This window comes from Schistocerca serialis, chromosome 5, assembly GCF_023864345.2.
Source record: "Schistocerca serialis cubense isolate TAMUIC-IGC-003099 chromosome 5, iqSchSeri2.2, whole genome shotgun sequence".
Lineage (NCBI taxonomy): Eukaryota > Metazoa > Arthropoda > Insecta > Orthoptera > Acrididae > Schistocerca > Schistocerca serialis.
Genome location: NC_064642.1, coordinates 655,340,167 through 655,357,733, shown reverse-complemented (window position 1 = coordinate 655,357,733; position 17,567 = coordinate 655,340,167). Strand labels below are relative to the sequence as shown.

At 41.1% G+C, this 17,567-nt stretch overlaps 1 protein-coding gene across 1 annotated transcript in view; it reads right to left on the bottom strand.

The window, feature by feature from the left end:
• Window positions 1-17,567, bottom strand: part of LOC126482160 (lathosterol oxidase-like) — a 111,854-nt gene that overhangs the window by 2,958 nt on the left and 91,329 nt on the right. The window contains exons 4-5 of the mRNA XM_050106137.1: window positions 5,659-5,842; window positions 2,021-2,193 (exon numbers count right to left, since the gene is read on the bottom strand). Of these exons, the coding sequence (XP_049962094.1) occupies window positions 2,021-2,193; window positions 5,659-5,842 (357 nt within the window). The remainder of the gene's footprint in view (window positions 1-2,020; window positions 2,194-5,658; window positions 5,843-17,567) is intronic.

Here is a 17,567-nt window from a genome sequence, read left to right as displayed (position 1 = left end):
ACAACAATGAAAAAAAATGAAGTTTTGTGATTGTAGTTGGACAAATCGAAGTTTAAAAATGGAAGAGTTTTGAGGAGAGCATGAAAATTGTGCTATATGTGATTGATAACTAAATATGAGTAAATTCAATTCTATAGCACTAGAGCCAAAAACTGCTGAAAAAGTTCATTTATGAAATCACTGCAGTGTCAAACTAGAGGTTGCATGAATTGTAACCTTGAATCAAAAAGCCGTTTGTGTTTCTGGCGAATTGGCTCTAATGATTCCTTGGGTCGAGTCTTTTATACTGATTGCAGGAGAATACTGCTGTTCCAGTTGAGGAATGATCATGAATCACAGATACATGTATTGTGCACACTGATCACCTAGCGCAATGTTCAGAAATGAATGCTGAACTATTGCCAAACGCAACTTTGCCATGTTTAGGAAAAGTACTAGACGTTTATAGGCACCATGTGGATTGGACGCTATCTTCTGGCTATTTGGAACCACAAATGAGCTCGTGGATGTGGACGACTTTCGTAAGAAAAAGGAAGATTTGGGTTCAATGCTACGTGAAGAAGGTATCATTAGAGACATGGCACAAGCTCGAAGTAGACGGTGTAAATGAGATGGCTTAGCAGTAGCAGGAAAACCTAGGCACTGGCAGAGTGTAAGGCATAAAACATATTCTACAGGGACACCAGACGACGATTACTATGGGACATCAACATTTCTATTCGAATATCTTCTCTACTTGTTTTTCATGAATATTACTTTTCACACTGTGTTTCAAAATAAAGGTAAATAACTGTTCACACAACACTTCCTATGTAGTGCATATTTACAACTAAAAAATAAATACATATTGTGAGCAAATGAAGACATACTGGGAGGAAAAGAAGAAAAGTGCTAATTAGGTTCAAATGCGTTCTTTAATTGGTCATAAAAGAAACTTGACCAAATGAAGTCAACAACAGGTTATGATCCTGTCATGCACATCCATATGTTGATGCTGTTACATTACATTTTGCGTTGTCTACTAAATAACAAGTTACGAATAAGAGAAGCAAATAGATAATGAATATATGTGTATCCTAAAACAAAATGGTTCAAATGGTTCTGAGCACTATGGGACTTAACTTCTGAGGTCATCAGTCCCCTAGAACTTAGAACTACTTAAATCTATCTAACCTAAGGACATCACACACACCCATGCCCGAGGCAGGATTCGAACCTGCGACCGTAGCGGTTCCGCGGTTCCAGACTGTAGCGCCTAGAACCGCTCGGCCACTCCGGCCGACTGTGTATCCTAATTTAATGAACAGTAGAGGATGTTCTCTAGCTTCCATGTTTTGAATACTTGATTACATCTGACCTCTGTTTTGTAGTTAAATTTTTGCATTGGCTTTGTCGTCAAATCAGGTGATAGTTACGTCAAATGTAAGGCTCTTCTGTGATGTAAGCTCTATTCTTTATGATCTCCTTAAATGAGTTACTTCCCTTGCAAATGTTATGTGGTTCATGTAAAGCAGTGCAAAAAGACACTATGTTTTGGAATTACATGACACAGGGCCATGTCTCAGTATAACACTTTAGACATGGTAATTACTTTCCAATTCACAACTTGAAAACTAGCTTGAGAAATTAATTATATTTTATCAATATGCGTATTCACACGCACAAAATTAGTTACACTCATTACAATTATTTATCTGTCTTTTTCGATACTATGTCCCAGCTTCCAGAATGATCTGTTTACAAGAACTGGGGAACAGTACGGAGTACTTTGAAGTTGTTGTTATCACCTAAGTGAAGTTCTGAACTAAGCAATTCACAGGCCGAAAACGCAACAAGCAAAGATACTGATGCAGTATGACTATGTTTAAAATGCTCTTGGTTAGCAAGTTTACCAAAGAGCGAAAAATAAAGTATAACAGACATCACAGTCACCATTCTTTCGTCTGACAGAGATTTCCGTAAAGCAGTACTTGTGCAAGAATATGTAACAGAAATTCGCTAAAGTGCTATCTGAACTCACCTTGTCCCAAATGTATATGTTGAAGGCAAAGTTGACGTGGAAGTACTGGTGGTGGTTGTCGTGGAAGATAGCGTCTGGCTGCCAGGGCTGCCACCAGTATGCCTTGAAGTTGATGCCAGAGTGATCGATTATGCCGTGGTAGTACGTGTAGAGCGCCACGCCACAGAAGGGGACTGTAAATCATTAATGTTGACTTTGATTAGCATTCAACAAATATGTATATACACGTTTCCACAGTTATTAAGTTATTTCCCACACTTCACTCACTGATTTTCACAAATTTATATTACAGTTGAGATATTTCTAACAACAGCACATTTGTCAAAGTCAGACCGAGCGAGGCGGCACAGACGTTAGCATACTGGACTCGCATTCCGGAGGGGGACGGTTCAATCCCGCGTCCGGTCATTTGATTTAGATTTTCCGTGATTTCCCTAAATCGCTTCACGCAAATGCCGGGGTAGTTCCTTTGAAAGGGCAAGGCTGACTTCCGTCCCCATCCTTCCCAAATCCAATGAGACCGAAGTTCTCGCTGTTTGGTCTCTTCCACTAAACCAATCCAACCCCAACCCAAGACGCACAGTCAGTCAAAGTCTGTTCCAGTTTCACAGTCCAAGGGCAAGAGGATGCAGCGAACACCTGCCCCTCCACTACATGACTCCTTATGGTGTAAGTCTGATGATGATTTCTATGAAAATGTAAGCGGTGGCTTGAATCTAGCTCGTCCACAGACCATGGAATGTTACGCTTGAAACATGCAATTCCCACCATTGATACCTTAGGGTAAAATAGTCAGTTAAGTATCTATATACTTTTAACCTTGATAACTTGGAACATGCACACTGCGTGGTGTCGTCCAAAGAGCGAGGTGCCAAGGCAAGGTTGGTACCTCACGACGGAACCACGAGTAAACATAGTCGCTGCCAGAAGCAACAACAAATGAAAGACGGTGGTATAGACACGCCCACAAGAGTTTCCATGCGCAATGGCACCAGCTCGCTCAGTTACTGAGCTCAGTGATCCTCAGCCCTGTCAACAATCATCGCCGATGACAGCAGCACATTCTCTCTATCGAGACAGCAGTGCGACAGTTGCATTGCACAGAACTCTGCATAAATGTTAATCGTCAAGTGCACTCTGTCAGAAGAGACTATAGTGCACGTCATATACGACGGCGGCCGAGTTTAGGTTCGTTCTGTGCATCTGACGTCACAAAACACAGTCAGCGAACAGAGAACGACATTGCCAGAGCTCGAGTGCAATGCAGAGCACGGACGAGTGTCTTCAGTTTCAGAAATGTTCAGTCATAAATAAAGTAATTGAACAAAAGCAATGTCTTGATAGCAGACTTTCTTTTATAGAAAGTTTGGAAAAGGCGTTCTTTATACCAATTGCTTCGTATTCTATTAATTAATTAAACCAAACAAGCAATAAGTCTCCTAATTCAGGCGATAGCAAGGAAAGATGTTTGTATCATTCTCACGAACCGCTTTTTCGCAATAAAGAACAGCAGTAATTGTTTATTTCCTATTGTACTTTGACGAAACGTGAATAATTCATAGTTAGACCAACAGTGTTTGTCGGTATTTGGCGTGATGTTTGAGTCTTCCAGGAGTTCTGTTAAATGACAAGCTGCGTTAGCATAATGGTTAAGATGTTTGGCTGCTATGTGATGGGTTCTGAGTTCAAACCTTGATTGGTGCTCAATATTTTCTTTATTTAAAAACAATATCGAAGTGTCTTACTTCATGAATTTTATTCGTTTGAATGTAATTTATTGGAATTTCTACTGCTTTGTCTCTTCATTATAATCATAAGTTTTCGGCTTTTCTAATTTTGTCCTCCAATATTTCTTTTCACAGCAATTAAAAACAATGAAAAGGCACACATACACTATTCATGTTATCTGTTTTGTTTGTGTATCTTCTCTTCCGCAGTCGCTGTTATGGTCATCAGTCCCCTAGAACTTAGAACTACTTAAACCTAACTAACCTAAGGACAGCACACAACACCCAGCCATCACGAGGCAGAGAAAATCCCTGACCCCGCCGGGAATCGAACCCGGGAACCCGGACGTGGGAAGCGAGAACGCTACCGCACGACCACGAGATGCGGGCAGTCGCTGTTATACCATTCATATTGTGGTATATTCTTTTGCGACAGTATTGAAAGTATTATTTAGAGCAGAATTTCGGCTCGTACGTTGCCGAGCTTCTTGATTGTCTGCCTCAGTTCTTTACTTCGCTGCTTTGGCAACATCATATTCAATGTTTTCGTCGACTGATCTATGTTTTGGCAAGTATTTGCTATCCGTTGTGACAAACACACATTGTTTGCGCACTGCACCTCACTGACAACATATTTTAGTTTCTATGTTTTATTACGTCCACAATTCAATTTTGTGTACTTCGCCAACTTTGCTTTAATCAGAACGTTTTAGAAAAAAGCGAAATGACTCTGGTATAAATAAAAGTTTTATTACAGTCGCTGAAGATGGAATATTTCCCAATATTACATACGACACCTATCTGGTGGCGATGTGGCTCTGAGCACTATGGCACTCAACATCTATGATCATCAGTCCCCTAGAACTTAGAACTACTTAAACCTAACTAGCCTAAGGATATCACACAACACCCAGTCATCACGAGGCAGAGAAAATCCCTGACCCCGCCGGGAATCGAACCCGGGCGCGGGAAGCGAGAACGCTACTGCACGACCCCGAGCTGCGGACACCTATCTGGTACTTAAATTAAATGAGGCATTGTTATACAGTAAATTTTATATGAAATTTAGGTATATTGTCCACATTTCATTCTCAACATTGTGGTAACTAAAATCGACCATACGGAAAGTATACACTATGGACTTTTACCTTTGCAAACTCTTCAAAATTTCGTGCAATGGTTTACTACATTTAATGCTGCACAATAACTGCGTTGAACAGCGAAACAAAATTAAGTCATTTATGGGGGGGGGGGGGGGGGGGGGGGGAGGTATCAGTCAAGAAGATGTGTGAAAATCAAATTTTTGGACCAAATAGTTTTTGTGAGATCGAATGATAAGTGTGTCAAAGCAGTCGGAACACCATGTGTCTGCACAGGCGGCGAGCAGTGTAGTGATGACAAAATAGCGCGGAATGCGGGGAGCACGTCTCTGTAGCAGCGAAAGGGTTAATGCGGCTGTGGTGGCTTTACTTCATAAACTGCGCGCTCCCCCCTAAACGTAAGTTTGCGAACTATACTCTACTATGGCGCTGCTTCTCATGGCGCGTGCGTCGTTTGCAACTGGCAACGCAGCAATCTCTCGCGTCTGGGCGGGCATGCGCGAGCCGCAAAGATAAGAGAATTGAACTATAGTTCTGTATCAGGTGATACAATAATGTTCAATGGCAGTAATAAATAATCATTACTTTCCTGCGGGCGTGGCATGTAACAGAATTAAGTATTTCATCTTGTTCAATATCTAATGAAGTGATCTGATATTTTATATGTTGTAGTATCATCTCAGCCCCTTCTGGCGTAAAGCTAAGAACCACCATTGTACTGACGAGTATTATTTCGTGTGGTACAACAGAGTGGCTGTTAGGTGTAGAGGATATGCACGGTGGAGACGCCAGGAGCTGCTAGTGGACTCACCGAAGTGGCAGGGGATGACGAAGAGCGGCAGACACAGCGTAATCTGGATGTGCATGATCTCCACTGGGTGGATGGCTGTCACGGAGAAGGCCGTCGGTTGCTTGTACTTGTGGTGCAGCTTGTGGAAATGCTTGTAAAGGAACGGCGTGTGGTAGATGCGGTGCAGCCAGTAGGTCGCGTAGTCCTGTGAGGATGCAAATGTTGCAATGTGATGCTAATCGATATCGATACAGTTTTTCAATATTAAGTCAACATGAAAATAATCGTTGTACTAATAGCGGAGTCATCTTTTAGATGCTGTTGTAATATTTTTCTATACCAAACATTAAAGTGTAAAATACAGCGAGAACTGTCACTGTTGTGTAATATCAAGTTATGCACATAGTTTGTTATTAAACTAAGCATTAAACTGCGTTTAGCCGGCCGATGTGGCCGAGCGGTTCTACGCGCTTCAGTCTGGAACCGCGCGACCGCTGCGGTCGCAGGTTCGAATCCTGCCTCGGGCATGGATGTGTGTGATGTTTTAGGTTAGTTAGGTTTAAGTAGTTCTAAGTTCTTGGGGATTGATGACCTCAGATGTTAAGTCCCATAGTGCTCAGAGTCATTTGAACCATTTCTGGAACTGTGTTTCAGGTATGTAGGTGCTTTGTAAAACGTACTGGCTTAACTTGAATGGTCAGTTAGGCATTGTTATTACGAAAGCACACCATAGTTTTAGTCATTAAAGCGAGCAGTGCACAAGATAGACATACAGTACTAATTGTTCGCCGATTCAAAAGTCGCCACTGTTGCGTCACCTTCGAACTCCCGCATGTGCCTCTGCGGCTGCCGCTGTTAGGTGACTCTGTAGGCAGTGATCTGATAAGCCATGGTTTTGAGCACTTCTCGTAATTTATTGTGGCCGACGCAGTCAAAAGCTGTAGCATAATCAATAAAGTAAAGATACACATCTTTCTGGAATTCTTTTGGATTACGCAGAAGGCAAGAGACTTCCGGAAAGACGTGCATCTCGCTTTATTGATTGTGCTAAAGCCTTTGACTGTGTCGGCCACAATAAATTATAGGAATCTTTATAAAACCTTGGAGTACCAGATCACATGACATGGAACTTATACTCTGATCAAAAAGCCACGGTGAGGACCACATATGGAGTAACTAAATGGGAGAAGATTCAGAAAGGAGTACAAGGCTGCATACGGGTTCCTGTGTATTCAGTCTCTAACGCAGAACACGTTATGAGGAATGCCGGGCTAGGTGAAGAAGAAACTGTAATTAAAATAGATGGGATAAATACCTGAGTAAATAACCTAATATATGCAGATGATACCATACTGATGACAGAACGTGAAGAAAAGTTAAAGATCTTCTTACTGAAGGTGAAAGAAGAAAGTGCAAGTGCTGGTCTAAGGTTACATATCAAGAAAACGAAAATTATGGCAACTAAATCTCTCTCTTCATGGCGTATAGGAGGAGAAAAAATGGAGGTAGTTTATGGGTTCAATTATCTCAGCTCCCAGATTTCTGCTGATGGTGACTGCAGTTGAGACATCAAGATATGCTTGTTACTTGGTAGGAAAGCAATGTCCAACCTTGACAATGTTTTGAGAAGTAGAGACATAAGTTTAACAACTAATGTCCGCTTCGTGAGGGTTATGGCGTTTCCAGATGTGCGGATGTGAGATCTGAACCGAAAGAAAGGCTGAGTGGCGTAGAACAGACACTTTTGAATTGTGATGTTGGAGGAAACTCCTTGGACTTCCAAGGATCACAAAGAGAATGAATAGGTCAATAATACAGCTAAAAAAACAAGATTGCTCTTTGGAAGGTCTGACACTGAAACAACAACTTACCTACTTTGGGCACAGCATGAGAAGAAATGTTCCGCTGGGAAAGACATTAAAGCTGGGAAGATCAAAGGCAGTAGGAGAAGAGGGCGGCAAAGGGTAAGACAGATGGATGGCATCACAGAAGTAAAGGATTTCAACCTGGCATGTCTGCAGGAGAAAGTGCAGGACAGAAGAAATTGACAGTTTTTAGTTCATGGAGTCACGGAGAGTCTGAATCGGCTAAACGAATGGAGAGAGAGAGGGAAAGAGATAGTGTGAGAGAGGGGGGGGGGGGGGGAGGCAAGGGGCGGCGGTGCGACTGTGGCGCCTCCTAGACGAAGGTGCCTGGTGTCTTCGGCAGACTGACAACACCAGTTCTCTTCCGCCATCAGCTTGGACCCTGCAGCGACAATCTACGGACTCAACCCCGCTGTAGGCCCGGCTGCACCTGTTTGTTTTGCTGGATCTGTATCGTCAATGGCGGCGCTTACCATCGGGTGATCCAGTAACCTAATGGCCGACTGTTGGGGGTTGTGAACGCTGGTGTGCCTCGTTGAACCCGCAGAGAGCTCTGTGGCTATTTTTTAGCTGGAAAGACTGGTTGTGATTCAGGACACCGTTGGTATGGCTGGCCTAAGGCAAGATGGCTCTTACGTGTGGCTCCACTCTTGTAGGTTACGATATTTAATTGGAGCACAGTTTTGGGACAAATTATAATAAGTTTTATTAATTGTGTTCATAAATGTGGATAGTTGTTGTCTGTGTAAAAAGAAAATGTTTTCCATTTTATTGAGGCTTAATGTCCGTATCACAGCAGTATTTTTTCCCTGCATGGATAATTCAGGATTTGTAAACTTGTTTCATTAAATTTGCTTTATTATGACACCTTTTATAAATTATTGTTGTGGCATTTTATAACTGCTGAGGAAGTTGTAGAGTGTATCTATTTTACTGTTTGAAATTTTATTATTTTAGATTGACTAAATGAGACTTTTGAATTTTGTTGTCCTCTTTTATAGGAGTTTTAGAAATAAAAGTGTAACATCTTCTGAAGAAACGTTTCACAGTCATCTAAATCTAGTCCTTGCATGTATTTATTCGGTACCAAATTGTACTCTTTAACTTTGCTCGTGTGCTGTCGGCGAAAGTTTGCGATCGGCTCTTAGAACACTACTTGGTGGTTCAAAAAATGGTTCAAATGGCTCTGAGCGCTATGGGACTTAACTTCTGAGGTCGTCAGTCCACTAGAACTTAGAACTACTTAAACCTAACTAACCTAAGTACATCACACACATCCATGCCCGAGGCTCTGAAACTGTAAAGACGCGCTATAGCATGCTAGATGGTAGTAATGGAAAACCAAACCCCGTTGACAAGGTGACGAATTATACCGGCCTATAGAATGAAATGAGCGTGGTTTTGCTCATGGAACAGGACGAAGATTGCCGACATCATCACGAGTGCCCACAAGTCGACTTTGCTTTGTTCACAAATGTGAAAGCATGACCGTTCGTGTAATTTCATTTCAAAATTGAAGAAAGAATATATGCATATCAGCTGCTTCAGTAACGTGTGTCATTTTCTTATTAACTCTAGATTCACGATGTTTGTATGAATCCAGAATGTTGTCAGCACTACTAAACATAGTTGAAGTACCTATTTAAAATCCATAAACTGTTTTGCGCCTCATTACACAGAGCAGTCATTTGAGTAGTTGTGCGAAGAAAAACCTTGCACGATTGTGGTCAGTGATTTATTGTTTCTATGTCATAATGATTGAAGTGTTCAAATGGGTATATGCATGTAGACTGAGAATATATGTGTTGATCGGGTATGTGAGGGAGTGTATATAATTTTCGCTGACTTCGATGTGATTGCCATGTTTTATTAATTTTTATCTTTTTATTTTGTATTTTCAGTACTACGCTGAATTTTTAAAGCGTTTGTCTTGTGTACATTTTTGTTGGGGCATAATTTTTGTTTATGTGTAAAGGCTCTGAGCACTATGGGACTTAACTTCTGAGGTCATCAGTCCCCTACAACTTAGAACTATTTAAACCTAACTAACCTAAGGACATCACACACATCCATGCCCAAGGCAGGATTCGAACCTGCGACCGTAGCTTTATGTGTAGAACGATTAGGTAACATCCTACCATCAACTGGCATAGTAATCTTAGTCGCATAACCAACGTGTATATTAACAGCCCTATTAACAGGGGAGATCGTTCAAAAAAGTATGTCGTCGTTATGCATAGTGATTATCAGACACACATGTACGGTCTGTGGATTTCGTAGGCCTACCATTTTTCGTCATGGCGTAGTGTATACACATTGTAACTTGCGTGCCATGATCCGTATTTTGGTGTCAATAGAAGAAAACTAATCCAATAAATATGGGTCCACAGACACATACTTACTGAAAATTGAACTTGACTGAAGAGGTTCTTTTTGTTTTTATATAATCGAATTTCGATGTTGTTCACAGACTGCTGTATCTTCTAAGCCTTTCACGCTAATTAAGACCATGTTGTTGTTGTTGTGGTCTTCAGTCCTGAGACTGGGTTGATGCAATTCTCCATGCTACTCTATCCTGTGCAAGCTTCTTCATCTCCCAGTACTTACTGCAACCTACATCCTTCTGAATCTGCTTAGTGTATTCATCTCTTGGTCTCCCTCTACGATTTTTACCCTCCACGCTGCCCTCCAATGCTAAATTTGTGATCCCTTGATGCCTCAGAACATGCCCTACCAACCGGTTCCTTCTTCTTGTCAAGTTGTGCCACAAACTCCTCTTCTCCCCTATTCTATTCAATACCTCCTCATTAGTTACGTGGTCTACCCATCTAATCTTCAGCATTCTTCTGTAGCACCACATTTCGAAAGCTTCTATTCTCTTCTTGTCCAAACTATTTATCGTCCATGTTTCACTTCCATTCATGGCTACACTCCATACAAATACTTTCAGAAACGACTTCCTGACACTTAAATCTATACTCGATGTTAACAAATTTCTCTTCTTCAGAAACGCTTTCGGGTTAAACGTGACGTCGGTTCCGTACAGTTGTTGATGGGTGGAATTAAATGTGACATCCTTGTTTTGCAACGCATCATTTGCTTTTCAGCTTAAGGAATCACGTGGCGCTCTTTGTAGCTGACCCGATTTTCGTCGTACGTGCTGGTTTGTACTGAATATGCGATCCTGTAGTGTCTGAACATAATTCGCTGCATTGATAGGGAAAATTTGGGAAAATCTGGGGCCTGGTGTTTGTGGGACGTAGAGGCCAAGGTGCGTGGCCATCTTGACAGTCCAGTAGTGTGGAAATGTCAATTCCAAATATTGAAGCACAACACGGTGAAAATGTGCTGGTGTGACGTCGTGCAGAATATCTGTCCCCTAGGTAACATCCTACCATCAACTGGCATAGTAATCTTAGTCGCATAGCCAACGTGTATATTAACAGCCCTATTAACAGGGGATATCGTTCAAAAAAGTATATCGTCGTTATGCATAGTGATTATCAGACACACATGTACGGTCTGTAGTTTTTATTGCCACAACACATTCTCGAGCAAGGTCTTCAGTACGTTGATGAGAATATACAAATAGCGAACGTCATTTAATTTACGTGGTAGCACGTATGTCCCTATTAATCTATTGCCAAATGGTTCTCCTCGATTGATCTAGAAACGGTTCTGATACTTAACATACATGTTGGCTATGAAAATTCCCAACATTATCTCTTATGAATCCACCTGATGGGTAAATAAAATCTGAGACGTAAACAGGGATCTACCAACACTCGCATGAGCAATGACTGAGCTGTAATCTGCCTGGTGCTCTTTTGTGGTCTTGCGGCTTGGATGCGCTTAAGATGGTATAGGCGCAGCAAGTTCACATAGTACGTTCAGACGAGGTAATAACTTACGACTTTCTCTGCTACTAATCGCTGCTCACTGATCCCAGGATTTGCGCCCAGTAAGCGTAGCACACTCTCCATCTGAGGCATGTGGACTGAGCGTGGTCTTCCACAATTTATCTTTTGTGACACTAGAGAACATGTGCCCCTAAGTCGTGGATATTTTTCAGCACTGACCGACGGGCTCACATGTTACTTCCATTCGCTAAAATGTAACAGGAAATGCGCTACATCACACTGTAGACCATCTAACGAATCACCTAAACTACCGAGATAGTAAAACGCATCAAAAGTTTGTGATGCAAGCATTGACAGAATACCGAAGCAACGACTGTGGTCTTATCCGCAGCCACACTTCTGTAAGTTCCTCCTACAAACAAATGTTCAGACTTCAGAAAATTTGCATTTGGAGACCCTATTTAATGGAATAAACGTTCTTGTGTCGATGAATACTACTACTTCTCAAATTATTAGGCACTTTTTTAATCTTCTGTTCGTTTACAACGCAAATTACCATAAGTAATAACGTTTTTTGAAACCAACAGCTCACTTGCTTGAATGAGTACTAGAAAGAATGTAGCTTTGTTTTTCGTCAAATTTGTGAACACTACTTCACTTAGGATTTCTGGAAGAAACATTAGCATATAATTTCTTTTGTAAATATGTATTTGGTATTTTTATTTTTCTGACGTGTTACACATCCTCAAGGATGTCCTCGGTATGGGTCTACAGAACGATCAATTTATCAGATCGAAGCAATAAAATCTAAGAAAATTTTGTCTCCAGTTGCAATCTAAAAACGTTATATGATCAAAGAAGTTATGCAGGAGATATCTTGTATTCGAACTACGTTTGATTTATTTTGTTACTCAACTTCCGACGTTCTCGACTATGTGCTGCCAGCCACAGCTTAAGTAGAATTTTGGGCTGATAAATTTTTCCTCCTCACCGCATAGCAGTTTCAGTTACTTCCAACGTGGGAAATTCAGTAGCGTTAAACTAGAGGTTTACTGCGCTTCTCTCATTCTGCCCAAAGCGTGTTAAAAATGGGCCGAATGGCAGGCGCTGTTTCAGTTGAACTTTGTCCTCGTTAAAGAATGCGGTATCAGCCAGAGAGAATGTAACCTGTAACTGCCTACGTAACAAAAAGGGTTCGGTGCACGCACCCAACAGTCAGTCTCGAATCTGATTCATACTGAGTATCTAAAGCGATAAAGCTTACGTTGTTCTTATCTCAAGATTTCCGAGATTGCAGTCCAATATATCGGCAGCTCCTCTTACCTATCTTCATCTGGTGTGTCGAGCTTGGATTTCGGTTGCTCTTTATCTGAACCCCAAGCAACCAATCTGTTATTATTATTATTATTATTATTCGTGGATATTTCACAACAAAATTTGTCTGCCAGCGCCGACAATTGTCTTCCACTGCAAGTACGCTGGTGAGGCGTTTCCTGCACTGAACTGGCGCGTTTTGCAACGATATCTGAGCAAACTGATCGCTGCATTAGACGTTTTACTTAAAGCCTATGTCTCTGTTTATTGAATAATCCTTAGAGAATGTTGCACATTATGTAATTCCTTTGCTTGCACTTTGAATACTCACAGCTGCGACGGAAGTCATATAGGAGTCACTTGGACCTCACAATTACAATCACGTACCACCCTCGCATTCACAGCTTAACTAGAGTCCAGACATTGAACAATCGAAATCTACCAGAGGAACACATCTAAGAGAACCTAAGTAATTTAAGAAAGATTGTTCAACTCGAATAAAAACATATGGATATTATTAATTTCACCGGGTAAGTTTGAAGATGACGCTATTATAACAGAACGGTTCGCAACCGAACATTCTGTGCATTGTTAGTCTTAAACACTTTTTCTTCTCACATAAAACTATAATCGACAGTCCAACCAATCCGACTGTCATTAGTTGTTGACGTATTACTCTTAATTTAGCGGAAGCAGCACTGACTGGAAGATACTTTAAACTGTGAATAATTGCCTAGAGGGATGTCTGATTGTTCGTAGTCGTTAAATCGAAGCTTGTACATGAAAATGGTACTATTTTTGCGAATATTAATTCTCGATATTCTGCTCGACGTGGTGTATGAGAGAAATGACGCAGAGGCTGCGGAAGAAATGCGAAGAAATCAAAAAAGAAAGATTGATTCAACATACACTTTCTTTTTGAGTCATCAATTTTCTGACTGGTTTGATGCGATCCCCATGAATTCCTCTCCTGAGTTAACCTCTTCATCTCAGAATAGCATTTGTATCTTACGTGCTCAATTATTTGCTGGATGCATTCCAGTATCTGTCTTCCTCTACAGTTTTTACCCTCTGCAGATTCCTCTAGTACCAAGGAAGTTACTGCTGGTGTCTGAACACGTGTCCTATCATCCTGTCCCTTCTTATTGTCAACGTTTCCGTATGTTCCTTTCTTCCCCGATTCTGCAGAGTATCTCTCATTCATTATCAGTCTATCTAATTTTCATCATTCTACTGTAGCACCACATTTGAAACGCTTCTACTCTCTTTTATTCCGGTTTTACCATTGTCCATGATTCACGACTATACAATAGAGTGTCCAAACGTACATTCTCTGAAATTTCTTCCTGAAATTAAGGCCTATGTTTGATAACAGAACACTTCTCTTGATCAGGAATGCCCTTTTTGCCTATGATAGCCTGCTTGTTACGTCCTTCTTGCTTCGTCTGTCATGGTTTATGACTGAGAAGTTCATTCTGAAACTGTCCGGCATTTGGTGAAGTTTGAAAGTTTCCGTGGCTAGGGGTCTAATACTGAATCTTGGCGTTCTGTGATTAATCTCACGGAAGAAGTTTTTGACGATGCTGCTTTATCCGTTCTAAGGAAAGGTTTCAATTTTGCACCGTCTCCCAAGCGTTCGCTAGTGGTTGTTCTGTTGAATAGGCTGGTTTCAAACTACCTCCTGATGTTGCAGAGGAGGCTAGGAAGGAAGCATGTCGTGAATTGATTGGGGCATACCAATTGATGCAAACATTACCATATAGAACTCTGTACCATAAGGACACAGTCAATAAGTGACTATGCAAATCACAATACATAAAATTACTAATTTCGCTTATTACTATCATTGTACTCTGAATTTGTATGGCTATTTGACTGCAATAAACTTATTATTAAAATTTAATTTATCTTATCATACATTCTTTCAATTTCTTCGCTTTCTGCAGAGCTAGGAGGTATATACTCTATGCTCATGTCTGTATTGTTTATGTTTTTCTTATGTACTGAAGTTGTTGAACTTGTAAATACATTGACCTCTAAAGAAGAAATTACTGAACTGCTTGACAGTAACATTGAAATGCTGAAAATGGAAATTTTAATGCCAACAGTTCCTGTAGTAAAAAGGACAAAAGTGTAAGTTCAACAATAAAAAGAAACTACAACTGCAGATGTGTTTTAATCCATGTGGGCACAAACTCCATCTGCAGCATTAGTTAGGAAGAAATAGTGACTGAAACACAGAATCTTGATTAGATCAGCAAAAACTGTGTGCAAAACCTCTAGTGGTAATTGGTGGTATAATTCACAGAAGATCAGCAAGCGATACGTCACCAGAATAAACACCTGTATTAGGGAACAGCGCGTCAGACTTGGAGCAGTATTCCTTGAATGAAAGAAGTTTTTACATGATAAATGTCTGGGGGAAGAAAGACTAAACCTCAAAATGTAAGGCTCTATAAACTTCAGGAAAATGTTGATAGACATGTGTGAAACCTCTAAAAGCAAGACAGACCAATACATTCTGATAGGGGTGACAAAATAAAGTTACGAACTGAAAATATTAAGTGTGTATACCAAAGAGGATGCAGTGCAAATCACAGTCAAAAACAAAAATTATGTACTGATGCAATGGAATATCAACTGCTTACAGCAGACCTACCTAACTTAAATAGTCTAAAATTGTTGAACTTAAATTCTGCTTTCAGAATCTGTAAATATAAAAATAATTTGTGTGAATAAATACTGGTTAACAGAAGATTGTCTTCAAGTGTTAAATAGTATTAGTAATTTTAAGGCAGCAAACAGCTTTCGTAGGAGTACCAAATCTCGTGGAGACTCCTGCATTTTTGTTGATTCTTTGGTAAATTATAAAATAAGAGAAAATCTTAATTTTTTTATGGAGAGAGTGTGTTTCATAGCTGCTTTATAGAGTTAAGTGGCTTTCACAAAATTTTGCAACTTAATTAAGAAATATGGTTTCAAGTCGAAGTTCCTGAAGGCACTAGAGCAAACAGCATATGGACGACCTGCGCTGATGGTTCAAATGGCTCTGAGCACTATGGGACTTAACATCTGTGGTCATCAGTCCCCTAGAACTTAGAAATACTTAAACCTAACTAACCTAAGGACATCACACACATCCATGCCCGAGGCAGGATTCGAACCTGCGACCGTAGCGGTCACGCGGTTCCAGACTGAAGCGCCTAGAGCCGCACGGCCACACCGGCCGGCTCCTGCGCTGATAATGTTATGTCAAATTACCAAATTGAAAATGCAAAGAAGGAGACCTAAGTATTTCAGATCATTCAGCTCTGTTTACTGATGTCCCAAAAGTAGTGTTATTAATCCAGGTGGAGTAATATCACAGCGTCTGAGACAGCTGGTTTACGTTCGCTTAGAGCTGATCCGGATTTTGTTATTTTACCTGCGGACAAGATCAAAGCTACCGTTGTTTTGGACAAGCAGGATTACGCTGCAGTGTTTGCTGTCTGTTTCAGCGTATCGCAGGTTCGGTGCTGATTTCGCAAAATGTGTTTAGAGAAAGACTAACAGCCTCCTGAAGGAAAGTTTCTTGTTGCAGGAGACTATCAAGAGTCGTAGTTGTTTCTGCGCTGTTCCCCCTAGTTATACGGTCTCCGTAAGTTCGTCTTCGTCCGATTGTGAATAGCATCGGTGCCCCGACATATCGTGTGCCAAAACAACTTTTACTCTGTTGACCCATAGGTCGATGGGGGCGCCACATTAAGAACTCGGTGTATTTATCACGTCGATTAGAGGGAATGCGTTTGAATGATTCTGATATTATTGTAAGTTTTGATGTGGTCTCTCTCTTCACTCGTGTTCGTCTTTCTGATTCGTTACGATTGTTTGAGTTTAGGTTTGGTGTTGATTTAATGTACTTATTTCGACATGTCTTGACTTCCACTTACTATTTATTCAGTGACCAGTAACTACCAGCAGACCGATGGATTTGCGATGGGAAACCCATTGTCTCAATTACTGCCAATTTGTTTATGGAAGATTTCGAAGAACGTACCTTGGAGTCGGCGGCTTTGAAACCTGCGTGTTTTTACAGCTGTCTAAACAATACTTTTATTGTTTGGCCTCATGTCAGTGAGAACTTGAATGACTTTTTAGAAACCTGAATTCAATCCACCCGAATACTGTTTTCACGATGGAGGTGGAAAAGGATGACTGTCTTCCCTACCTTGACATGTTGATAAGGAGGAAGTTGGATGGTACGTTGGGACATGCCTGCTCACACTGACACACTGACTTGTATCTGCAGGCTGATAGTTGTCAACATCCGGTGCAACGTGGGGGGGGGGGGGGGAAGGTACTTGGCACCTTGCTTCACAGGGCCCATGTCATCTCAGACTCATAACAGTTTGTCAGCTGAGGTAGCCTATCTCGAGGTCATCTTTCGTCAGAATGGTTATAGCGAAAGACAGATCAGACGAGCGTTGCGCTATCTACCAACTGTGCGCATCGCGTGGTTGACGATGATACCGAGCTGGCACCAAAGTCTACGATCTTTTTGCGTTATGCAAGAAGCGTTTCGAACAGGATTGGTCGTATTTTGCGAAAATATGATGTGAAGTGTGTTTTTCGACCACTTTCTAAGATGAGCTTCCTCTTAGGTTGAGTAATGTATAATGTTGGTTTGTGTATGGCGGGTGTCTACCATATTCCTTCCAGCTGTGGTACGTCATATATTGGTCAAGCTATCAGGACCGTGGAGGATCGGTGTACTGAACACAAGCGGCACAAACGCTTACAACAGCCGAGCAAATCCGCCTTTGCAGAACATTGTTTTGGCACCGATCATCCTGTGGAAGACATTGGAATGCAGATTCTGGCATGCTCTTCCAGCTAGTGGGATAATGTTATT